General features: G+C 52.8%; 1 protein-coding gene across 1 annotated transcript in view; it reads right to left on the reverse strand.

Moving 5' to 3' along the window:
- Positions 1-1,259: 1,259 nt before the first annotated feature.
- Positions 1,260-26,120, reverse strand: part of POLN (DNA polymerase nu) — a 236,393-nt gene continuing 211,532 nt past the window's right edge. Inside the window, exons 19-24 of the mRNA XM_003411340.3 lie at positions 20,751-20,882; positions 15,908-16,018; positions 11,594-11,672; positions 4,669-4,736; positions 2,826-2,887; positions 1,260-1,681 (exon numbers count right to left, since the gene is read on the reverse strand). Of these exons, the coding sequence (XP_003411388.3) occupies positions 1,487-1,681; positions 2,826-2,887; positions 4,669-4,736; positions 11,594-11,672; positions 15,908-16,018; positions 20,751-20,882 (647 nt within the window). The 3' untranslated portion in view covers positions 1,260-1,486. The remainder of the gene's footprint in view (positions 1,682-2,825; positions 2,888-4,668; positions 4,737-11,593; positions 11,673-15,907; positions 16,019-20,750; positions 20,883-26,120) is intronic.

A 26,120-nucleotide genomic window follows, 5' to 3' on the forward strand; every position in this document is an offset into this window, starting at 1 on the left:
CAGAACTCAGCACACACCATGAAGCCCGTGTGAGCACCAGCCTTCTGGGAGAAGCCGGGGTGCATGCTTTCTGCACGGTTCCCTCGGCTCCCAGGTCCAGCAGGAGGTAAAGGTGCTCCCTGAAGCTGGGACAGCCAGCAGAGAGGCCAGGCTCTGGGTTAGACTGACGCCTGACCCCATGCCAGTCCTGGGCACACAGCAGCTGTCCATGGAGTTTGCTGAATAAAGAAGGGATGAGAGACGGACTCTCTGAGAGCCCCAAGAACACGACAGTGAGGTCCCTGACAGGATCAGTGAGATAACCCCAAGTCACCCCGAAAAGACGCTGCTGTTCCCACTGTGGTCTGTAAAGAAAGTGGTGCGTGAAACATTTTTCTCTGAAAGAAAAAAGGTGTTGATGTGCCCATATGCCCAGGAGTGGTGTGGGCCATTGCCCAGACCCAAGAGTGCTGCGTCTGGGCGCACTGACGTGCCCACCCAATGTGAATGGGCCTCGGACCTGGTGACTCTTGGTCAGCCCCCAGGATTCCCACTGAGAGACAGCACTCAGAGCCCAGACCTACATAAGGAGGTGCACAGGCAGCCCAACTCCTGGGGGAGCAGGACCCTTGGGCGCAGGGCAAGTGTCTGAATCCCAGCAGGTCTGCAAGTTGACATGGTTCTGAACTGGTCACCACAGAGGTGGTAGAGCCACAGTTAGGGCGTGGGCTTGGCGTCCCACTAGACACGTGCACTGTACCAGTGGCTTGGCCTTGCTGTGCCTCAGTTTCCCCGCCACACAAAGCTTCCCTGGCTGCTACCAGGTGTGAAGGAGGTATGCCGTGGGGTCCCGTGGGGCTGGTGGTGAGGCTGTCATGCATAAGAATGGTTACGGTGTGCAGGGAGTGGGGTACTGGGGCAGCGCGGGCCTCTGATGGCGCTGGGGGAGATGGAAGAACTGCTCTGGGGGCATGCTCTCAGGGGAGAGCCCAGTGGGGGCGGTGCCCGTCCTCGGGAGCCTGTGGCCAAGGCCCTCGGTTCCTTCAGGGGCTGGGGATGAGCCGTGCTGTGGCTCCTGCCTGCAGGAGGTTCTGTTCTCTGGCTCAGTGCAGGGCCTGCCTGTGGGGCTGTGGACGCAGGAGGCCGAGACTGCAGGCAGCGAGGGCGCTGCTGGGCCGAGCAGGCGGCTGGCAGCTCCTGGGGCCCCTCGCTGTGCAGGGGGCTGTTGCTGAGCAAGAATGACCCCTCCCTACAGGGCCATGCTGGGTCTGGGGCGCTGGTGTGCTGGTCCAGTGGCCAAGCATTATATAAAGAATCCACTCAGGCAAGGGCGGGACAGCCTTTGTAAGAGCTTTACTGGGGTGACCAGCCACCCCGCTTGGGGGGTTAATGTGGCCATGCCAGGGGCTCCAGTCTGGGAGCCGCAGGAAGCAGTTCCCATGACCTTGGGAAAGGCTGCTGAACGGGCTGGTGGAAACCAGTTCTTCAGTCCCTCTGTTGCCTGGGGCTACGGGCGAAATGAAGGTGAAAAATGCGTGTTCCCGTGGTAGGTGCTGCCCAGGGACCTGGCAGCAGCGTCCAGGCTGTTGCTTGGAGACTCGCTGTGGTGTAGGGGGAGCCGTGGAGCTGGGCCCAGGGCCTCCTGCAGGGGGGCCAGGCAGCCCCACTCATGGCCGGCGCTCAAGCTTACCCTCAGAGGCACCTGCAGGTATGGCCAGAGGTGAGCCTGGGCCGGGGCCAGGCCTGCCTGTTGGGCGCAGGTTCCAGGCCTGTGGAAGAGGTCTGCAGAGCCTGAGGCCAGAGACCTGGGCCCAGAAAGAAACCCACACCCAGCATCTACATGGTTAGAGATAGCCATAGCCCAGACACACAGAGGAAGGTGCACACACGTCAACATACATAAGTAAATGCATGTACACATATGTGCACAAATGCACACACATCACACAAACACATCTGCACAACTCATACATGCGCACATGCACACACGCATATGTGCACATGCACACATGTGAACACATATGCACACACATGCACAGTGCAACACACCCATACACATGAGTACGTGTATGCGTGCACATGCACACACACGTGGACACGCGTTTGCACACATGCAGAGACTTGCCCAGTAATGGGCAGACATGCACCTACGTCTACCCCCCAGTCATCAGCCTCGACCTTGGCTGAAGGCCCCCACCTGCCAGGGCTCTGTGCCAGCAAGCAGGCCTGCAGGACCATGCCAGGCAGGGTGCCTGTGGTGGGAGAGACGCATGCATGGTGACCTGTGCTCACCACCTGGGGCCCTTCCTCCCCCCCATCTCTGAGGGGAGCTAGAGAGAGTGTGGGTGGTGATGCTCGCCAGGGAAGACCCCAGGGCTCTGGAAAGTGGTGACCAGCAGGCGGGAGGAGCAGGTGCAAGGACCTGGGTCAGGCACGCCCTGGGGTGTGCTGGAAGGGCAGGTGTCGCTGGTGCCAGGAGGAGGTGTGAGCACTCCTCCGCCAAGCCTCAAGGGGATGAATGCCTACAGCCCCACTGAGGGTTAAGCCAGAGCTGGGTGGCCAAGGGTGGGGGCTCCTGGGTGATGGGAGAAGGCAAGGCCACCTACTGTGGTTTCTTGCCAGATGAATGGCCAAGACTTCCTCCCAGGGGGCCCACTTGGCTCCTCGGTGGGGAGGAAGTGGGGTGGAGGAAGGGTCTGGAGAGGATGGGACAGGGCCTCAGTCCCCCAGTGCACAGGGCTGGGGTCATGCCCTCCTTCCATGCCCCCTCCTGCCCTGGGGAGCTGCCTCTTCCCTTGCCCCCACCCAGGGAGCTCTGGTTGTGCCAGCCGAGGTGGGTGGCTCACCTGCAGCCGCAGCTCCAGAGCCTGGACGTGCTGCAAGGACTCCATGGTGGCCCTCACAAGAGCTGGAGCAAACGGAGAGCAGAGAGGCTGCTTCAGACCACAGTGGGCGCCAGGCACTGAGGGGGGCCCATGCTCCACCCGAGGCCCCCCTGGCTGCAGAGGACTTCCAGCCTGTCATGCCCAAGACTCCCTAGCTATCTCCTGGTGTCCCAGGGACACCCCAGCCACGTGGTCTGGTGGCTGCAGCCCCACATGGAGTCCCTGGACTGTCCTGCAGCTGACTCCAGCTCCCACCGGCCGTGTCTACTGCCTAGGGCATTGGGGGCGACACTCCCACCTGCCCCCATCTGTGGGTTCTGGGGCCAGGACCGTGCTGGAGGGCCTCAGGCCTGCTCGGCCCACTCTCTCCAGCTACCACCTGTCTTTCAGCTGCCTCACCCCTCACCCTCTGGGGTTCACCCTGTCAGGGGCCGGGTCATCCCTCCACGCCTCCAGCTCTTTAGTCTGGAAGGCTCTGCACCCACACTGCCCACCTGCCTGGCTACTGCGTGGGGGCTAGGAGAGGGCAGGGGTCGAGGGTGCACAGGGGCCTTTGTCCACCTGCTGTGGAGTTTGACACAAAGGTCAGCCCTGAGGGTGCAGCTTTGAGGCACTGGTGGTTGGCCTTGTATCGGGCCTGATTTATCCCGGGCAGCTGAGCTCAGGGCCCTGGGAAGGGGAGCTGCCCAGGTCGGGGCAGGACCAGAAGTTTGCTCTGAATTCCTGCACCCTTTTGATAAGAATACTTCAATTCCACCCTTTTTGTTATTTGACACTTCAGTACAGGAATTGCGACAGAAATGCCCAGGGACTGGCCTGGGCTGCCTTGTTTCCATCCCTACTCCTGCCCGCTTGTGGCAGGGGGTCCCCTGCAAGCAGGGCCTGGGGAGCTGCAGGGTGTCCCAGGTTCTTTCTGCGGAGCAGGGAGGTTGGTGGGGAGAGTGGGACGGCCCGAGGGGAACTGTAAAGCCAGGTCCTCCTCTGTCTCTCCTTATGCTAACTGCATGACCATAGCTGAGGGGCGGTGGGGGGTCTGAGCAACAGCCCTGTGCTCTCCCTGAGGTCACCCACCCTGCCTTTACCCACACAGCCGGGGGACCCTGGTCCTGGCAGCTGCAGAGGCTTCAGCCTGGGTGTCCTACCCCAGCCCTGCCCATTTCCCTGTCCCTAGTTCTCCTGGGCCCACAGTCCCCAGCAGTGTTGAGTTGGGCCGGACGGCTCCCAAAGGGTAGTGCCAGGTGGTGCCTCTGCCTGAGGAAGCTGCCAGGCTGGCAGGGAAGGGCCTGGAGGGACAGGTGCCACTCCTCACTGCCCAGTGGGTGTCGAGGCTGCTCGAGGAACCGAGGGGAGTGTAACGCTTGTTAAGAAGACTTCTGAGGGACTGGGGAAGCAACCGAGCACATGTCCTGCTGTCCAGTGGTCCCCAGGATGGATTTGTTTCTGGTTCATTGTTTCCAAAAGTGCTGCTGTGCCCACTTACTGGGTGCCAAGGCTCCCTGGGGCTCACAGGGGTGGCCAGGCCAGGGGAGGGCAGCCATGGCTTGTTCGTGCCTGGCTGGACACCCCAGTGCCCACCAGGCACTCTCCTCCCAGCCCCGTGCTTGGCCAGCCTGCCCTGCCCTCTGTGGCCCCGCCCCGGCCTCCCAGCCCTCACTGCCCGGAACACCCTGTGAGTCACAGCTCTGCTCATACCACCCTCAGTCAGCATGGGGTGGCTGCACGCAGGATGGCATTGTGTCGCACATGGATGGACAGATGGATGGCGCTGCCTGCCACTGGTCATGCTGCGTCGCTCTGGGCTAACCTGCAAACTCGGGGACCTGTGGGTCTTCCACCTCAAACAGCAGCTCGTCGTGAATTTGGGCAACCAACCTGAAAGACACGCAGGTGGGGAGGTGACCACGGGGTTCCGAGAGTGGGGGCACATGTGGACGTGGCATATCCTGGTACAGGGGGCCCAGAGGTCTTTGCCCTGTCTCTGCTCAGCAGGTGGGTGAGGATTTCTGAGCTTGGTAGGCACAGCTGCCTGGGCCACCTCACTGTCACCTGGGGTAGGGGCCGGGAGAGCAGGCTGGAGGACGCGGGAGAGCACACGGCTCAGGGGCAAAGGAACACGACCAGAGAGGAGCAGGATGGCGAGCAATGTGGTGAGGATGCTGCAGGCCGTGTGTCTGGGGGAGTCTGAGCTGGGAGGATCCCCTTGAACCCTTGGGGGGTGTGGCTGGTGGAGGGAACAGGAAGGAAGGGGGTCTGCCATTGGGGAGGGAGGAGGCAAAAGGCCCTGAGGAAGCTGGGGCACCCACACTCCGAATAGCAGCTTAGGGAGGCTGATGGGAGGGACAGGTGCTTTGTAAACATTTACTTTTCTAAGTCAGGGAAATAAATAACTCATTTAATACATCTGAAAAGTACGAAGAAATTCTAAAATGAAAACAAAAAAATGCCCCTAACTCCCCATGCTGTCCCCCCACAGAGGACATCTGGGACGGCCCCGGCCAGGCCCTGCGCTTGGTGCTTCTCCGAGCACACATACCCCAACCCTGCCTCCCAATCCCACCTGCTTTCCCCACTGACAGCCATGGGTTGAGACTGCAATCTATGCCTGGGCAGGCTCATCTTGTGAAGTTACAGTCCCTTAGATGACCAGGCAGATGTTCCCCGCCAGGAGCAACCCTCTGCCCTCCTCTGCCAGGGTCTATGCGTGGGGCTGAGCTCTGTGGGAAATACCAGCTTGCTCCCTGTCCTCTGGGTCCCGCCCAGTGAGGCGGCAGGAGAGAGGCTGGGTGTGGGCTTCCTGCTCACTTGGGTTGGGCTTCGGTGTGGCGGTGGCTGAGTTCCAGTCCTTGCGGCCACCATTCCAGGGCTGCTGGGTCCTGGTACCTGCTCCCTGGGCACTCTGGGCAGCCCTCATCCGTTGAAAGCAGTCCTTTCACGGGACCCCCCTCAGCCAACCTGGACCCTGATGCTCTGGCTTCTGGGATGGGGAGGTGGAGGCATGTGCTCTGTGTGGACGCTGGGCAAGGAGACATGGGTGAAGACGCCCTGCCCACGTGGTGAGGGGTCTCCTGGCTGATGGCCAGCGTGTGCACTGGGCAGGGATGGAGCAATGGGACATTCAAACGACCAGCTCATAAAGCTTCATGTTGGCTAACAAGCCATCTGCAGGCCGAGGTCAGAGGCATGCCCCCGCGTGCGCGTGCTCTTTGGGAGGTGGTGTCCTAGTCGGTTTCTGAGCCAGGGCAATGATGGCACAGCGTGCTCCTTGGTGGGGAGGCCCTACTGTGGCAGGCCCGGCCCCAGCAGCACTGCCAGGGGGTGCACGAAGGTAGCTCACTCTGTATACGTGGGGGGCCACAAGGGCCTGGAGCCCAGCGGGGAGGACGGTGGGTGTCAGAGGTGGCCCTGTGTCCTCTGCTGTTTGTGTGATCCTGTCTTCCTCCTGGATGAAGCTGTCAGGGCAGGGACATGTCCGGTTCTCTGGTCACCTCTGCTGCCTGTCCCACAGGTGGGAGTGCAGGAAGAAGACAGCACTCACCCCACAACTCCAGGCCCCTCGTCCTGCATGGCGGGCTGTGGCCCAGAGGCTACCAGGAAGGGGTACATGGGGCTGTGCCAAGGTCCGTGATGACGAGCTTGGCTGGTGGAGGGGCCACCTCTTCATACCATGAAGACGAGTTGTGCCAGTACTTTCAGAAGACTTGGACTCCAGAATCTATGTGCTGGGCTTGGTGGCAGAGACTTACAGTGGCTGTTCTTCCTTTCTCCTCATGTCAGGCCCTTTGTTGTTGGGTGGGGTGGAGGTGGGGCAGGGCCCTAGCCACAAACGACACTTCCCAGGCCCCCTTGCAGGTGGGGTGGCCCATGAGGTTATCCCCTTACCTTCTGGGAAGGGTTGACCAGGTTGGGAACCAGGCACCCCATTGACCATCAACTGCTTTTTCCTTCTTTTGCCTGGAAGGCATTGTGATGGCTGGAGCAACATCTCATTCATGCCACAAAGAGGGGAAGGGCCAGGGAGCCAGGGGGACCGTTGTCCTGAAGCTCTGAATCAAGTCAGCAGCTGCCTGGCCCTGGACTTCTTGTGGGATGGTGAAATGCGAGCCTCTGCAGGGCACTGCCCTTCCCATCTGACCCGGAGGGGTGATGGCAGAGGCCAGGCTGGTGGCAAAGACCTTTTACTTTCTTAAACTTCCAACTTCTGGAGGAATTTTTGGCTCCCAAGGTGATGAATTTTCAAATGGACAGAAACCTCAGAATAGGCACTTGTAACTTCTTCCAGATTTAGAAGAAACAGTTCTCACACTTCTTGAAATTACATTGTGAAATTCTGAGCTGCTGTTGTGGCAAGGATCTAAGAATAGTTTAAAACTGTTAGTCACTTACGCATCACACGCACAGCAGGGGACACACAGCCCACCTGATTGAAAAGTGGGCTGCAGTAAACCAGGAGAAACGGAGGATGTCCCTGCTGGGAGGCCATGAGTCCAAGGGTCTTGGAACCCCTCCTTTTCCTGGAAGGGGCTGATGATGAGGTCACTTCCTGCCCCTGCTCCAGAAAGGGGTCCATGGACAAGGCCACTGTGTCCTCCGGAGGGCCTGGCTGAGGTGGCATAGGACCCTTGCTCCCACGGGGGAACATAGGACCCTTGCTCCCACAGGGGAACATTCCTCCAGAGGGCCTGGCTGAGGTGGCATAGGACCCTTGCTCCTCACTTTGTCCCTGTCTGTGACTTGCCCGGTGGCCCCAGCTCAATTCCAGCTGCTCCCCAGGAGTTGTCATGCCCAGTGCTGAAGGTCGATGTGACACGCAGATCTGCTCAGCCTGGCACCCTGCCCTCGTTTCTGCTCAGGGGAGCTGTGGTGCGGTCGGAAGCTGTGCCGTGCTGGGCAGAGGCCTGCATGGGGTCGCAGCTCATCCCCTGGCCTTTGCCTGAAGAGGCTGCCTGATGCGGATAGAATCATTTTCCTCCGCTGACCACCTCGCCTGAGCACTGTGCCCATGGCTCCTCCTGCAGCTTGCTCAGGTCCCTTGTCTCTGGGGGTCATGCTGACACTTCACTCCCTTCCTGGTGTCTCCCTGGATGGTAAGGTGTCCGGTTGGCCCAGCTATATGCTTGTGGCATGTGCAGAATTCCATGCCGACACACAAAAGGCCTGGGGCATCGATGTCCAGGTCAGAGCTATAGGTCACTGTGTCTGTTCCCACCTTAGCGGTGCTGAGTCCATCATGCCGAGCTGGCCAATGCGGTGGCCCTGATGACCATTTAAGTGCCTTCGACTAGCCCTCAGCCCAGTAGGGTTCCCTCTAAACCTGCTGTCTCCTAAGTGGCCACCTTGGCTGTCCTTCCTTCAGGGCATGCTTCTTAGCACAGTCCCTTCTTTGTACTCTGTCCACGCACTCACTGTGGCCACAAAGTGGGCTGGGCACCAGGTGATGGCCACGTGCCAAAGATGAGTGCAGTGCCAGCCCTGCCACCTAGGGGGTTTCACCAAGGTCTGCTGTCTTGGCTACGGGCCCCAGGCTCCTGTCCTGGAGATGCCTCTCCTCGTCCCACTCTCGCCCCTCCAAAGTTCCCTGCCTGGCCCATTGGCCCTGCCCTCCAGTGCCCACCCTTGTCAGGCCCGTCACCTGCCCCGAGCTCCTCCCCAGGTCAGCCCCATGTCCTCCTGCCTGGTCTAGCACAGTAGTGTGGCCCGCCCCAGTGTCACCCCCCCGCCAATCCAGATGAAGGCAGGGTGCAGCTCTGGGCTTGTCAGCCCCTGGTTCAGTCTCTGGTGGACCCGCCACAGAGCATCCCTGGACAGCCCTCCACATGGATGCAGCTGGCCTTTCCAGCCTCGTGTCTCCCCACTCTCAGAGCAGGACCCCTGCCCACCCCGCCAGTCAGCATGGCCTTGCCTTCATCTTGGAAGATCCAAGTCCTGCCCATCTCAAAGGTCACCAAGGCACTGAGAAGGGGTCCTTATGGTGCCCCTTCTGGGCCTGGCACACAGGCCTGCCCTTTGGGTGATGCTGCACATCAAGGTGGTGGGAGAGGTCAGAGCACCCCCCCCACTATGGTGACCTGCTGACCCCACTCTTCCCTGCGCGGTGCTGTTCTGTCACCCACGGCAAAGGAGCAGGGCCCACCCCGACCTCGCTCTGCAGTCAGGGGTCTGCCTGGCCTCCAGCTGTGGTCAGGGGCCTGTCCCAACCTCCGGCTCCGGTCAGGGGACTGCCTCGCCTCCAGCTCCGGTCAGAGGCCTGTCCTGACCTCCCGCTCTGGTCAGGGGCCTGTCCCGACCCCCTAATCTGGGCCTGGCCTCCTCAGACTCTTCAGGATCAGGACCTAGAGGCTCAGTGAGTGGCACTGCCCATCCCAGGGACTGTGGGCGGCGAGTGCAGGCTACTGTGTGGTCCCAGCCCTCACAGGCATGGGGTGGGCCGCCAGGTGATTCCCTGGAGGCACTTGCTCCCTCATATGGCCGTGGGCCGTGTCCTTTCTGGTGACTGCGTTTCACTCACTCCACTTCGGGCACAGATACAAGCTCACACTCAGCCGGTTTCTGCTCCTTTTAGATCCTACCCACAACCTTCTACATGACTCCCGGAAGAACAAACCGAGGTTACAAAACGCACAGTATGGAACGCCCCAGTGTCCCACATGAATCTGCTTTGTTTTCGAAGATAGCACGACGTATTTTGTTATGAAGAGCGTTTCCTAAAGGCAGTAAAGAGCTGACGATAGAAAAATGAGCTGAGTCATTCAATTCCCCAGTGAATAAAAATTGTTAAAGCTCTGCTTTCAGAAGGATTGCTGTCATGTCTGAGGCAGCCTCAGGTCCGGATGTCCAGCGAAGGCTCCAGAAGGACCCAGTCCTGGACCCCGGTGAGTGTCACCTGTGTCCTGCAGTAAGGCCCTCCCGTGTTCCGGCCAAGCACTCACCAGGTCCTGCCCTGCCTGGCTTCTGGGACCCCACATGGCATGGCAGGAGGCAAAACTGGGGTGCAGCCTCCCAGCGGCGCCCCCCATTGGGCAACTGCAAAATTGCACAACCATCCCTCCCACCTGCCCACCTCCTAACAACAACAATGACAACAAAAAAGACTGTGAGGTGCCTGGGCTACCTCCCTCACAAACGGCCTCTTCTGACCATCCCAGCAAATCCCTGGCCAGGTCATCAGCCAGTGCTCCCAGCCAGAGCCAAGGCCTTGCCCCTTCTAGAAGCCAGAGGCCTGGTGAAGGCTGGCTGTTACAGGGGAGCCCCTCACCCACCAGCTGATGGGTCACTATTTTAAGTTCTGTCTAAGAGTAAGCATCCACACCAACTCCCCTGTGCCAAGCGTGCTTCCCTCCCAGAGGCCTCCCACCAGGGGAGCAGATGGCAGGTCTTTACTCCATCCAACACATCGCAGGAGCTGGGGTGTCCCCTACCCAGGGGAAAGGAAGGGAACACGTGGGCCAGGGTTCAATGCTCCATACTTTGTCCACTGGCTCTGCTGGGACAACCTGTGACCACAGGTGAAGCACCCGTGTCCAGCTAGGCTGGGATGTGTGCCGTAGCCTCCAGGGCCTTCTCTCTTCAGATTGGCATGCCAATGGAGAAGGCTGCAACAGGTAAGAGTCACTGCATCCAGCCTGCCTCCACGCTGGTGACATCCTGAGGCTGCCTGTACCCCATAAGGATTTGAGGCAGTGGGCAGGGACATGCCCATTGAGGTGTGGGATGCTGTGGGCTTCCCATCATATAATCAAGAGGAGCTGCCCCCCACACCCACCACTAGAACACTGGACCACCTGGGAAGTGCTCGCTGAAGGGACAGGCCCCTTCTCCACCCAACTGAAGAAAGAACTTGAGGGTCCCTAGGGTGGGGGTGAGAAAATATGAATGGGGATTCAAGGCCTTCTGGGAGAGAGGGGGTGAGACTGTTGTGGGGTCTAGCAAGGTCCTGGGGATTCATGAGGAGAGCCCCTGCCCTGCCCCCAGGAGAGGAGGAGCCCTGACTGGCCACCTGCAGCCAACCAGGACCTCAGGTCCTAGTTGTGACTGAGCGTGAGGCAGAGAGAGAGAGCTGAGAACACTGTTTCAAGGGGCGGGTGTAGGGCTGTAGCTCCGGCAACTGTGGTGGGGCCCCTGACAGAGGTGTGTTGGAATGTCAGCTCTGGGAGAGCAGGAACCTACCGTCCCACACAGCACGTGGCTTTGGTGGATGGAACAGTGGAGAGGAGAACTGGGGCAGTGTGCTTCAGGGTCCTCAGTGCACCACCCGCAGGGGCAGCTGAGTCCATCCGCCTCAGGGTGGGCAGCCACGTGTATGCCGCAGGGACTGCTGAGGAGGAAGGCCCAGGGAGGCGGCATTTCTGCACTAGGCGAAGGGGCACAGTGATACGAGTCTTCAGACAGACCTCGATTGTCCCAAGCTGGTGAAACGGCTACTGGCCACAGTATGCCTGCTGTGAGTGGGTCCCACTGGCCCTCCTCGCACAGCCTGAGAGCTTCGGAAGGAAAGGTATGTCCTGACTCCTGGGTGGAGGTCAGGCTCGAGGGGGTCAGTTTATTGGGGCCCAGTGGAGGGTGCTGGGCATTTACAGAGAAGATTCTGCAGATGGAAACAGAGGGCATTACGCTTGGGGCGGTCACAGACAATCCACTCCGAGGACATGAGTGAATTCCCCCAATCCGTGGTTAAGTCAGGTAACCAGGCTGGGCCAAAGGCCCTGGGCAGGCTGACCACGTTGTGCACTGACCTGGCCGTCAGGGTGGGAGAACAGGCCACCGCAGCGAAGATGTGGATCATGGCCAGCTTGCAGAGGTCGGCGGCTGAGCCTGTGGGGCACAGAAGGCTCTGCTCATGAACAGTGTGAGGCTCAGGGCCCTGAAGCAGGGGAGGCTGGCGGTCTCAATGTCCTAGTCTGCATAACACATGGCCACACACTTAGGGGCCTAGAATAACGCACGTTCATCATCTCACAGTTTCTGTGGGGCAGGAGTCGGGCACGTTTTAGCTGGGTCCTTTGCTCAGGGCTTCACAAGGCTGAACTCAGGGTGTTGGCTGGCTGTAGCCTCAAGTGAAAATCTGACTAGGGAAGATACACTTCCACATGTCCTCAGGTTGTTGGCAGAATTCATTTCCTTGTGGTCTAATGACTGAGGCCCCCCTTTACTTGGCTGCTCCTGGCTGGGGACCTCTCAGGTCCTAGAGGCCGCCCTCAGGTCCTTGCCACAAGGCCCCTCCCCAACTCGCAGTTTGTGGTTTTAAAGTTAGCAGGAGGGTATCTGCTACTGCTTTGAATCCTAACATTCTTTTAAAGGGCTTACCTGATTAGGTCAGGTCCACCCAGGATAACCTTCCTCTTTGTTAACTCAACGGCAACTGATTAGGGACCGTAATTACATCTGCAACACCCCTTTTGCCATTTGACACAAAATCAGAGGAGTGATATCCTACCATAGTCACGGGTTTTGCCCACACTCAAGGGGAGATGATTATCTGGGGTGTTCACACCAGGGGGTGGAATCTTGGGGGCCATTTAGAATTCTGCCCACCACACTGGCTAACAGAATGACAGAGCATGGCTGTGGGGTCAGGTAGACTTGGGCGCAAATCCAGTTCCCTCAACCTGCCAGCTGCACAGCCTTTTCATCTCTTTGGGCCTCAGCTTACCCATGTGTAACAGGGCTGGATAGCAACCTCTCAGGATGGTAGGGGGATAAAGTTACATTGATGGCCAGCCATGTGGTCCCCGACACTGTGTTGAAGACTCCGCCAGCGAGCCACTCTCCGTGCCTGGCATGCAGTCGCGTCTCAGTGACTGGCTCTGACAATGGGGAAGCACACTGGAAATTCACAGTTCTACTGGAGTCTTTAAATTTGCTTTGACTGTTCATGGGTCTTGAGTCTAATGAAAAAGTAAAAATTCTTGGTCCGTGGATCACTGCCCTCCACTGTGAGGTGGCCTTCCCCGGACACTTGACTTGCTTTGTCTCACACTCTTAGGAGGCCATGAGCATGGCAGGAATGCTAGACCTGAAAGGGACAAAGCTCACCCGGACCCTCTGTCTCAGAGCTGTGAAGGGTCTCAGGCCCATGTGAACCCTCTAGGGCTGAGGGCTGGAGGCCAGGGGCTCCTGGGGGCTGCCAACAACTTGAGTCCTCCCTCCTACCGGGCAGCAGAGAAGCAAATTTAGCTTTGCGACAGTGACTTTCACTGTGACTAGAAAGTTATGTGACTGATTTTAGACAAAATATTTCCTTCTAAAGTCTGCAACTCACTGCAAGCTTTCCAGCATGGTACAAGCACGCAGCAGGAGACTGGTGTCTACTGCAGGAGCCTGGAGCCTGGAGCCTGTGGCAGAGGCTTGGAGCAGGTGGCAGAAGGTTGGTGCCTGTGACAGAAGGTTGGGGTTTGTGGCAGAAGTTTGGTGCCCATGGCAGAAGGTTGGTGTCTACGGCAAAAGGTTGGTACCTGTGGCAGAAGTTTGGGGCCCATGGCAGAAGGTTGGTGCCTGCGACAGAAGGTCGGGCCCGTGGCAGAAACTTGGTGCCCGCGACAGAAAGTTGGGGCTAGAAGGTCAGGGGTTGAAGACGGTAGAATAGTCTACCTCTGCCCATGCGTGCCTGCCTGTGCTTGCTTTCCTGGAGACGCCTTTGGCGCTGGGTGCACAACCTTTTGAATTTAGAAACAGCCAAAAACCATACAGCATTGGATCCTGTGATAAAAAGGGCAAGTGCTCCTTTCAGTAAAAAGCAAGGCACGAACCTGAAGTATCGAGAAGCATCTTCTTGTACCATGATTTCTGAAGCTACCTAGTTTCCTGCTAGAGGGGAGACAGAGAAGGAACCAGGAGCCAGGCCGGCTCGCCCTCAGGGGCTGGGGCCATCTCTGGCTGCTGGCGTTCCTGCCAGTGGCTCACAAACTTTCTGCTTTGCTTCTGGCCCTCGGTGTTCACTTCACCACCAAGCCTGTTAGTCTGTGATTTCAGCAATCTTTTTCTCTTCTTTTCCTTTGTAAAGACTCTGCCTAAAGAGATAGCAGACGTTTCCAAAGGAGGAGCCGCAGAGGTTGAGTGGAGTTGGCATTTCTGGAGTAAGTGCAGCCTGGGCTGGGGTCCCTTGGGGTGCTGGGGTGCCCCACGAACATGTCTAGGCCACACAGGGCTCTGGAGTTCTTGACAGTGTCATAGCCAGCCCACGAGGCACAGGGAGAGCCTTCTGAGCCCAGAAAGGGGTGTTGGGGGACTCCAGAGGTTAAACCCCATCGGGTTGGTGGAGTCTGTCTAAGAGACAAAGGGTCAGTAACGCTGCTGCTGTAGGAAAAGTGAATGGCTGGGGAGACAAGACAGAGGGTGCTGGGGTAGAGAACCTAGTATGGGCAGGACCAGTTGCTGTGACAGCCCCTCCATGCAGCGGCCTTTTGGGCCAACTCACCATGCTCCTCTGGCACCTGGCTCAGGGCCGCCCTGGATAGGTGCCCAGCAGGTGTCTGTGAGACATATGGTGATGGTTCCCTCGTTCAGAGGACAGTCCCTGAGTGAGGCAGCCTAGCTGGGCAGTGAAGGACCATTAAGGGCTGGGTTCTCTGGCCAAGCATCCTGGTGAACTTCTAGAAGGGGATATTTTGCTTTTGTTTAATTCTTTTGAAAGGACTCTCCCTAAAATAGCTTGAGCACCACCTTGACCTTCGTGATGTGACTCAACAACTGCTTCCTAGGTGAGAACCACACTGAGGTTAGAAGTCTCAGAATGGGAGAGCTGTGTCCTCGGTACGTGTTCTGGGTTGTCACACTGAGAGGCTGGATCAGATCCTCGCTGACCCTTCCCACTAGCTTTCTTCCTCCTCATCCCTCCCATTTTCCAAGTAGGGCCCCCGAGGCCGAGCTCGGTGAACGGGCAGCAGGTGCCTGGTCTGCCTCCCTGCACAGCTACTGTGGCTCATGCCCAGTGTCCTCCTTCCTAGTCCAGTCCTCTGTGGCTGTGTCTGCAGGGTCCCTGGGCTTGGTGAGACCACTCTCACTGTTAAGTGGTCTCCACAGGACACCGCTCTGGGGGGCAGGTGGCACTCTGAGCATGGAGCCTTGGCTGAGCCCTTGGTGCTTGGATTCTCCATCTGTGATCTACGGGTGAGGCCGTGCTGGCAAGGCCTCAGGACGAGTGCAGCACATGGCATGCACTTGGTAGCAGCCTGCTGTCCCCGTCCTCTCTCACATTGCCTTCATGCAGAGACAGGGGCTGTTGAACTTTCTGAGCCTCTGGCTGATGGTGATTGCAGAGTTTTCATAACTGGAGGCAAACGACACATGCCCAATTCACCAGCTGCCTCTTTTCTTCTGGGGGGCATTGGAGGATTGCTGGGTGGTGGGTGCCTGATTCTGGAGGTCTCACACCTGTGAGGCATGCAGGGGGTGAGGGAGGGTACCCAGGACGAGCACTGAGGGCTGAGTTTCCAGGCCTGGCTCTAGGGTGGCTAGGTAAAATTTCGAAGCCCCAGTTTCCCGTTTATAGATGCAAGGGTAGCATAGCTTCGGCCAGACTCTTGGGATCGATGTCATGATTATAAGATGACCAGGCACCGAGTCCTTGCCACAGGCTGGGCCTGATTTCATTGACGCCGCCTGATGCTAACGGCACGGAGGACCAGCGAGGGCCCAGGCGTTCTCTGGGGGAAGGTTCACTGTAAGAAATATCATGGCAATAAGACAAAACTAAAAACCAGTTGCCACTGAGCTGATTCTGACTCACGACAACCTCCACGTGTTTCAGAGTAGAACTGTGCTCCACAATGTTTTTAGTGGCTGTGACCTTTCAGAACCAGGTCAGCAGGCCTTTCTTCTGAGGTACCTCTGGTGGGTTCCAACCGCCAACTTTCTGGTTAGTAGTCCAGTGCTTAACCATTTGCATCACCAGGGACCCCTCTCATCACAACCATCTGGTGGACTAGGCCCAGCCCTGAAGTTGCTAAAAATTGGAGGAAAATGGAGGCGAGACCGTGGGGGAAAGGAGCAGGTGGGCAGCAGACCAGCCACCAGCTGCACCTCCCAGGCTGTAAGGGGGCTCACGGTACCTTGAACCACAAAGTTCACTGCCTGGCGCTCTGCTTGTGCCCGAAGCTTCTGGTTCCGTGCATGGATCCTTGGCAAGGGTCTCCTTCTGCCCATGATGGACGCCACATACCCTTTGGTCACACAAGGGGAAAGCAGGATGAGAGACAGCTGTAACAGGCCACACAGCATGCTGGTGGACACATAACCTCAGTGGGCCTGGCTTCATGGAGGCCTCGGAAGGACTGCTACCCACTGGAGGGCGGATCCCAAGAGTGCTACAGGGAGTGTCCCCTGGGGCCTCTCGGTCTACCTCTAGGGCAAATGGGTACTGGGATGGGAAGGCAACGACCCTGAACTGGGGTGGCCTTTGCTTGCCTGGTCATGAGCTTCTGCATTCTTTTCTGACATCTGGCTGAGCTTAGATCTGAAGTAGGACAACGGAGGGCAGTTTCTATGCCGTAAACCCAACGAGACCTAAATCTGTTGCTGTCTGTTCCGACTCGCGGTGACCCCGCGTGATAGAGTAGAACTGTTTCATAGGGTTTCTTGGCTGTAAGCTCAGTGGAAGCAGATTGACAGGCCTTTCTTCTGATGTGCCCCCGAGTGGGTCTGAACGGCCACTTGTTAGGTTAGTAGGGGACACCAACATCTATGCCACCCAGACCTCAGATCACGCTGGAAATTGCTGTGAGTCCCATGGACTGGGGGTACAGAAGTAATTCTGCACTATGTGGCATCTGGAATGGCAGAGAGAGGCATCAACACAGGTTCCCACCGAAGGAGGGGGTTCCCCGCCCCTACACGTGTGGGCAGATCCAAATTTTGTGGGGCCTGAGGCTTATGCAAGTTTGGCGCCCTCTTCAAGAAAAGGAACACAAGTGAGCCGCCTTGGGTGAACACAGTCCTGGCCAGTGAGGACTTCTGCTGTAACTGGGCATTACCCTTTGGTTATGGGTTTTCACGTCAGAGGACTGGAAGAATTTCCCACTTATGTAATAATTATAAGAGTGACAATGCACTGAGCACCTACTATGTGCCCAAAAAAATGTGTAATTAAAGTCCACTAATAGCAACTGGCAGAAAAGGTGTGTGTCAGGGTTGTATCCTTTCGCTGTACTTATTCCACCTATATGCTGCACAATTAATTCGAGAAGTCAGACTATGTGAAGAAGTTTCATTCTGTTGTACACAAGGTCACTATGAGTTGGGACCTACTCCACGGCACCTAACAACAGCTGGGGACTCACTTGGACATTCCATGTAGAATATATCTACAGATAAGGTCTCCTACCTTTGTTCTCATTCTTATATCTCTTATTTCTTTTTCTTCTTTTATTCCATTATCTAGAAGAGCACTGCCCAGCAGAACTGTCTGTGATGATGGGGACGTTCTGTCTCCACTGTCCAATATGGCGGCCACTAGCCACATGTGTCAATTAAGCACTTGACACGTGGCTAGTGTGACCAAGGAATCAAATTTTTAATTTCATTTAATTTTAATTACTGAAAATTTAAATAGCTTCATGTGGCTAGCTGCTACTGCATTGGGTGGTGGAGGTTCAGAGCAATACTGAATAGAAACACTGACGGGGACATTCTTGTCTTGTCCCTGACATTACTGAGGGATGTTTCTAATGTGTCATTTTACAGCGTGGTGCTTATTACAGGTTTTTGATCAATGACCTTTGTCAAGTTAAAAAAGTTCTCTTCTATTTCTAGTTTGCTAGTTTTTTTAAATCACAAGTGATTGAGTTTTGTGAATGCTTTTTCTGTATCTATTATTGATTATTTCATTGTCTGTTTTGTTAACTTCTGCTCATGTATTTGCTATTTCCTTCCTTATTCTTTTTTACTCTACTGATCTTTTTAAAATTTCTTGTGTTGAACATGACTCATTTATATTTACATATTTCTTTCTTTTTAAAATAATATTTTAAAATATTCACTTACCTCTAAGTGAAGTGCCAGCTTGGCCATGTTCAACAATTTATATGAGATACTTTTACTGTCATTTATTGCTAAAATTTTTGTAATATTCTTGGAGTTTCTTCTTTCAATCCTAAATTATTTAGGAGTACCATAAATTTCCAAATAGGTAGGTAGAAGGATGGATATACTTACACAGACAGATAACTACTTTTTTATTGTACTGTAGTCACAGAACTTGGTTTAATTCATGTTTTTTGAAATTCGTTTGGGTTTCCTTTGTGGCCAAATTGTGGTGAATTTTTATAAATATATTATGTGCTTTTCATAAGAATATATATTCTCCATTTTTAGATGCAAGCTTTTATCTATATTTTCCATGTATCTATTTCTCAATCTACCATCTATTACCTTGAGCTTGTTAATTTTGCTGTTCAAAATTTCTGTATACTTATTTTTAATTTTTGTCTGCTTTTTCTATTAATCTCTGAAAGGGGTATGTTAAAATCTCCTACCTGATTGCAGGTTGCCAATTTCTTCTTGTAATTATGAGAGTTTTTGCTTTATATATTTTGAGGCCATATTTTTAGGTACATATACAAGTTTATGATTGACATATATTCTTGGATTAACTGTTCCCTTAAATTCTATTTTCCCTCCTATTAGTAATACTTAAAAAGAAAAAAAAGTAGGGCATATATTTTTCCATCTCATTATGCTCTACCACTCACTGTAGTTGTGTTTCACGGTAATCTCTTATAAAAAGCACATATGTAAGTTTAATCCACTTAAATGTATTTTGATTATTAATTCATTTGAACTTCTTTCTACAGTTTTTCTGCTTATAATCTCTTTTCTTTGTTTTTTGTTTTTCCCTGTTCTGCTACCTGTGGGGTTAATACTATTGTTTATTTCTTTCTTCTCTCTGCTAATTTGGAAGCCATAGATTATATTTTTATTTTATTGTTACTATGTATTTTTCTACCTACAGATATTAAATATGCTCATCTTTTGCAAAAGGTGCCTTAGTATGTTTTAGACTACTTACTGATAGCCATTACTTTATTGTTTTATTATTCATCATTAATTAAAAAAAAAAAACACAACCACAAATTAGGTTTTAAATAGTCAATAACCATATAAATTAATGCTTTTTTAAAGAATAAGCTTGTTTGTTTTTTGGTGCTCACTGTTGTTTCACGTCTGGCTTCAATCTTTTCCTGCCGACACGCATCATTCGGTGAGGGCAAGATGGTATAAACTTCCTTTGATGCTCTGTCTGTCCAAGGAGGCCTTTATTCCACCCCTTCTGGTCTGACGTGTGACTGGTATACGGCTCTAGGTTGACAGTGATTTCACTCAGCACTTTGAAGACGTGGCTCCATTGTCTTCCAGCATCTTTTGGCACTGAAGACTAGTCAGCTGTCAGTCTAGTTGCTGTTCCCTTGTAAACAATCTGTCTTTTTTTCTCTAAAAATTGAAAAGACTGTCCTTTTATAGTTTATTTTCTATGGCTTCACTAAACTATGTCTAGACCTTAATCATCTTGCTTGGAACTGGGAGTATAGTCTGATCTGAGGACTCATGTCTTTTTCAGTTCTGGAGAAGTCAGCTATTATCTCTTCCAGTGCTGGTACTCCACCAGTCCTTTCATTCTCTTCTTTTGAAAATTCTTATATTCCTTTGATGGGTCCTAACTCTATCTTCTGTGTTTCTTACATGCTTTTGTTTTTGTGGTTTATTTATTGTTTTACACCTTTTTTTTCCTGCATTGCATTCTGGATGAGTTCCTCAGCACTATTTTTTTTTTTTTTTCAGTTCTTTAATTTAATCTTCAATTATGTCCCGTGATTGTGTCTTTTATTTTAATGACTTTTCCCCTAACACTTTTATTTTCATAGCCACTTGCTCTTGCTTTGTTTCTGGCAATAACTTCTTATTTTAAAAAAATTCCATTAATTTTCATTATTTGTGGCAATTATACTCTATAGAGTCACCACAAACGCTGCATTAGCAAACAGTGAACCATTGTTCCTAGAGGAAATATAGGGTTAGGTTCCTGCAAGCCTCTAGTTACAATATTTTTATCAACTGATCAGTAAAGACACCTTATTTAGTATCTCTTGTTGATTCTTTAACATTGAACTCATAGCCAATAGCATTGTAACTCATGCCTGAATGAAGCTTATCTAACACCTGTATTTTCCCCCTAAGACACATCACAGCCCCCTTGCACTTAGGAACACTAGACAGCACTTCAGCACTATGCTGGTGGGTCATTTTAAACAGTGAAATCCAACAAAAAGCACAATATTGTGAAAAATGGGGTATTAAATAGACCACAAAAAGGACACTTGTTTACAGTATGAGAGCTGCACCAAGAAGGCAGGATGTCACTTTGTCTGACCTCAGTTGGGAATATGCATGTTGACCAACTCAAATTTTTTGCCACTCTGCACATGTCCACAAGTGACAGTGAAAGCACTATGAGTATTAATTTTGGGATTACAAATAAATTTTAGTGAGTAGGCATATTTGTAAATACAGAAAACTTGAATGATGAGGATTTACTTATAAGTTATGCCTTTATTATTATTTTTAAATATTTGAAACATACATTGAGGCATGGAGGCCCATTGGAGCCGTCGACCTCAAGCAGAGCCCACGCTAGACTCTTCTCGTGGACAGCACTTTCTAGTTCTATTTATCCAGCAGGAGTAGAACCACTCACCCAGTTGCTTACCCACTGAACCAACCACTCAGCAGCCCCCATCAACCATCTACTGTGACCCAACCTCCACCCATCCGCATGGCCATCCCCCATCTGTCCAATCACCCATCAACAGACCCAGGAACAGTAGAAACCACCTGGCTGCTGCAGAGCAGGAGAAAGAGTGGATGGGGAATGGCCAATAGCTTTGGCTATAGCCGGCTTACCTGTCTGGTGACACTGGGCAATAGTTGCTTGGGCAAAGTCCTTGATTTTCGTGTATTTTTGCAAAAAACTCTCCAAAAACTGAGCAGCTTCCTGAACAGTAACTCCAAGGCAAGCAGCAAGTCGCTTCTTCCCTGTACGAGTCAGAAATAATTCAAATCAGAGTCAACTCCTAACTCACACTCAGAGGGTACCAAAAAGCCTCTGACTCCAGGGCTGACCAGCCACATACAGAAATGAGCCAACAAAAGTCCTCTTGAATAAGTTGGTGAATCAAGATACAATTAACACCGGTGGTATTTTCCTCTACTGCTTTCTCTCAGGAATTGGATTGGTCACGGTGGTATTTGACTTTTGGCTTTAAAACTGAGGTGTGAGGTGTTGGTCAACCTGGACTGGGGGTTATTAGGCAAACTTTTATTGAAAAATATTGACTGTGTGCCTGTGAGGTGCTAAAAGCGAAGCAGTGAAAGGAGTAGGCATGGTGTCTGCTCTTGGTTGGTCCAGTGGGAGACCTGATTCCAGAACTGTGGAAAGCTGGAGATGGGCACAGAGGAAAAGAGGAAGAGAACATTCCATTGCCAAACTATGAGAAAACGGTACTCAGGAGTGCCTGATCTTAGAATTTTTATTTCAAGACAAATACCTTTGGTTCAGAACGACATTTGGTTCCTAAAAGATCCAGGTGATCTTATGAAGCTTCCTGTAGAAAGGTTTCTGCTTGGGATGGCACCCTGAATTTTGGCACAAAATGACTGGGTGCAGCAGCTGGGACCACACTGGCCTGGATCTGAGTTCTGTCTATTACCCATGGAAGGTTCTACCTGATCTTGGGGAGTTACTTGACCTGCAACAAACTCCATTTCGTCATCTGTAAATTAGGAAGGATGATCCTTTTCTCAAGGGTTATTGGGAGAACACAATGAGCCAAGGCAGGTGAAGTTCTAAGCATAATGCCTATCACCCACTTGATACTTAATATGTACTCATCCCCTTCCACTGTGCTCTAGAAAAGAATAATACTTTAAAATAGAGAATGAGGGGTCTATGAGGACAGGTATGGGAGATTTTCTGGGCAGCAGAGATCATAGGAAAAGCCCTGTGCTCTGGGGGTCTATACCTTTGGAGGGGACCCCAGAAAGACAAGTAGCCTGAAGAGCTGCATTCCCAGGGTAGCCATGACTAAGACCAGGAGTAGGCTTGCCCGTCCTCTGTACTGGGTCAACTCTGAGGTCATATTAGGGGTAACCCAAGGGACCTTCAGACAACATGGTCCAGAAGTCATGGCCCAAGGGGTGGAGATGTGAGGTCTGAGAAGACTGGAGAACAGAGACCTCTGGAGGGGTAGGACCAATTAACCTCAAAGATCTGGTCCCTTCTTCAGCTGGGCCATTCCTGGTCCAGGCCAGCTGTCTTGGTTATTTAGTGCTGCTATAAAAGAAATACCACAAGTGGATGGCTTCAACAAACCGTAGTTTATTCTCTCACAGTCTATTAGACTAGAAGTCCGAATACAGGGTGTCAGCTCCAGGGGAAGCCTTTCTCTGCCAGCTCTGCAGGAAGGTCCTTGTCATCAATCTTACCCTGCTCTAGAAGGGTCTCTGTGTAGGATCCCAGGTCCAAAGGACATGCTCCGCTCCCAGCTCTACTTCCTTGGTGGTAGGAGGTCCCCTGTCTCTCTGCTCGCTTCTCTCTATCTCAAAAGAGATTGACTTAAGACGAAACTTAATCTTGTATATTGAATCCTGTTTCATTAACACAGCTGCTTCTAATTCTGCCTTATTAATTGTGTTCATGAGAGAACCTGTACATAGATCAAGAGGCAGCTGTTCGGACAGAACAAAGGGATACTGCGTTATTTAAAGTCAGGAAAGGTGTGCATCAGGGTTGTATCCTTTCACCATACCTATTCAGTCTGTATGCTGAGCAAATAATCCGAGAAGCTGTATTATATATAGAGAAGAATAGGGCATGAAGATTGGAGGAAAACTCATTAACAACCTGCGTTATGCAGATGACACAACCTTGCTTGCTGAAACTAAAGAGGATTTGAAGCACTTATTGATGAAGATCAAAGACCACAGCCTTCAGTATGGATTATACATCAACATAAAGAAAACAAAAATCCTCACAACTAGACCAATAAGCCACATCACGATAAACGGAGAAAAGATGGAAGTTGTCAAGGATTTCATTTTACTTGGATTCACAATCAACAGCCATGGAAACAGCAGTCAAAAAATCGAAAGATGCGTTGCATTGGGCAAATCTGCTGCAAAAGGCCTCTCTGAAGTGTTGAAAAGCAAAGATGTCACCTTGAAGACTAAGGTGCGCCTGACCCAAGCCATAGGATTTTCAATTGCATCATATACATGTGAAAGGTGGACAACAAATAAGGAAGACCAAGAAGAATCGACGCCTTTGAATTGCGATGTTGGCGAAGAATATTGAATATACCATGGACTGCCAAAAGAATGAACAAATCTGTCTTGGAAGAAGTACAACCAGAATGCTCCTTAGAAGCAAGGATGGCGAAACTGAGGCTTACATACTTTCGACATGTTGTCAGGAGGGACCAGTCCCTGGAGAAGGACATCATGCTTGGTCGAGTACAGGGTTAGCAGAAAAGAGGAAGACCCTCAACGAGATGGATTGACACAGTGGCTGCAACAGTGGGCTCAAGCGTAACGATTGTGAGGATGGCACAGGACTGGGCAGTGTTTAGTTCTGTTGTACACAGGGTCACCATGAGTTGGAACTGACTTGACGGCACCTAACAACAACAACATCACAGAGGTAGGATTTGCAACACATAGGAAAATCACATTTGATGACAAAACGGTGGACGATCACACAATCCTGGGAATCATGGCCTGGCCAAGTTGACACACATTTTGGGGGGACAGAGTTCAATCAATAACACCAGCTAATGCCTTCAATGGTTCTAGACAGAGGATTGTTCAGGTCTTGGGAGAGTAAAGGGCAGTTGTTGCTTTTTCTGCTTGGCTGAGAGGAGCAGCAAAGCCTGCAGGACCCTGAGCTCTACAGTTTCTACCAACAGGGAGGACTCTTGAAGCCCTTAGCCCTTCTGCTCTGCCTAGGCCTGCCTACTATTCTGGACCTTGACCTGGAAATGGAAACAAAACAAAAACTCCAACTTCCATTTTAGGGCTTCTGTGCTTAATTTAAGACTGTGTGATGCCTTCATGAGTAAGTTATCATGTGTTTGCTACATTTTACTGCAATAATCCATCCAGGACTCTTTCTTTGTGACATTCCAATTGCCAGCCCTCAGCTACAGCACTCTAGTGGAAAATTCCATCGGCTCTCAGAAAGGAGTCACATGGAGGCTAGACACCTCAGCTGGATCCCTCCAGGTTGGCCTCTTGTGCTGCTTCCAGCCAGGCCCAGCTCCCTTCAGGGCTGGCTTGTGGTTCAGGTGGCCCCATCTGTTGTGAGAAGAGAGGTGAGTTTGAGGCGGGCCTTCCTGCTGGTGTATATGAGCTTGGCTCTCTCAAGTGGGACACTCTCTCACCCCCTACTCACCCACTCCCCTGCTTCTGGCCCAGCGTGTGCACTGAGGATTTCCCAGGCTCAGGTTTCAGCCCAGGTAGCCTTCCTTTTATCCAGACTTGCCTTTCCTTGTGCCTCAGGCACCTCCAACTCAGCCTATCCAAAGTGACCTCCCCATCATCCTCCCAGGGCCAGCTGCTCCCTCAAAGCTCCTTGCCCTGTGCCTGCCCATTGTCCACCAGCTGTTCAAGCCAGAACACCTGGGGCTGTCCACCAGGCTGCTCTCTCACCCCCACATCCAATCAGCACCCGCCTGGTAAGAGCCCCATGGTGGTCTCTTTCACACCTTTGCATTCAGGCCTTCACTGTCGCTCAGGTGGACATCTGCTAAGCTCGTGATCCAACTCCTGGCCTCTGATGGTTATAGGACATTGGCGTCAACATCCAATCCACCTTCCTAGGTGTCTTCCTATACTACAGGGGCTGGAAGTGGAAAACTGCATTTCCAGACTCCCTTGAAGCTGGGTTCAGGGTGTGATTTAGGCTTGGCCAATCATATGCACTTGAATGACATTTGGAGGCAGAGGCAACAGGAGGGAGGTGCAGATGCATTTGCTGGTTCTCCTGGCAAGCCTGTGGTGAAGGCTTTCTCATGACCGTGCTGGCAGAGGTCCCAGCATGAACTTCAGTGATGTCTGGAGGCCAAGAGAGGGGCAGCCATCCTGCTGGAATGAATTGGGGTGGATGCAGTCTGGCTAACAGCAATAGTGGGTCCTCCCAACCGCGGGAGAGGGAGTTCATTTCCCGAGCAGACACAGCAGTGGGGTCCTCCTAACCGTGACAGAGGAAGTAGCTATTCTGGGTCTTCGGCCTTCAGGAACAGTTTGTGGATATCCATAAAATAACTTGCTGGGATTTTGGTTGGGATTGCATTGAGTCTATAAGCCATGTTGGGAAGAAAGGACATCTTGATACTATTAAGTCTTCCTATCCATCAATACGGAACTTTCTAAGTGATCTTTTACCTCCCCACACCCCCCCCCCCCCGCCACATTGCTGACAGTTTCTCACTCTTGCTTATCTCTCTAGGGCCTAGCAAGTAGCTGGCACACAGTAGGCTAATCTGTACTGGAACAGACCTGACTAACTTGTATTTATCTTTCAAAACTCGGCTCATGTGTTGCTGCCTCTGGGCAGTCTTCCCTGACTCCCTCACCCTTGGGCCTTGGGGACAGGTCTATAATGCACGGACCACACAGTGGCAGAATCTCAGGCTTGTGTCTCTTACAGATTTGAATGTCCTGAGAGCATGAATGGTACCACCTCCATGGTGTTCCAGGGCCAGCACGGAGCCTGGCACAGGTATGCATGCCATTTTTCAATAAATGCTTGTCGATCAAATGATGACTGGATATGGAGGCAAGCTTAACAAACGTCAGAGAATAATTGAGCGTAAACTGACTGTAAGAGCGAGAGGAGCTCCGGAAAAGATGGAGAAGGCGGGTCCTCAGCAGGCTCACAGGTGGCTGTGAGCAGCATGGTGGGTGGGGGATGCTCTTGGCAGATGCAGAGTTCAGTTGACTGAAGTAGGAGCAGTGGGCTGATTAGCCAGCCCTTGGGTCAAGGTCCCTGTGTCCCCTGCTTTTGTGGCGGAGACAGCCGCAGAGGCCTGTCAGTTCCTAAACACAGGGTGAGTCTGAGGGTGATGTGGCGGGGCCTGCCCCATGGCTGGGGGAGCAAGTGGGCACATGTGGCCCCCTTCTGAGCAACCTCTCTACTTATTTCACAGTCCTGCTGCTTCCCTCCTGCCTCCATGACTCCTCACTGCCATCATGCCAATGTACTGCTTGAAGGGCCCC

Source organism: Loxodonta africana, chromosome 5 (genome assembly GCF_030014295.1).
Source record: "Loxodonta africana isolate mLoxAfr1 chromosome 5, mLoxAfr1.hap2, whole genome shotgun sequence".
NCBI classification, from domain to species: domain Eukaryota; kingdom Metazoa; phylum Chordata; class Mammalia; order Proboscidea; family Elephantidae; genus Loxodonta; species Loxodonta africana.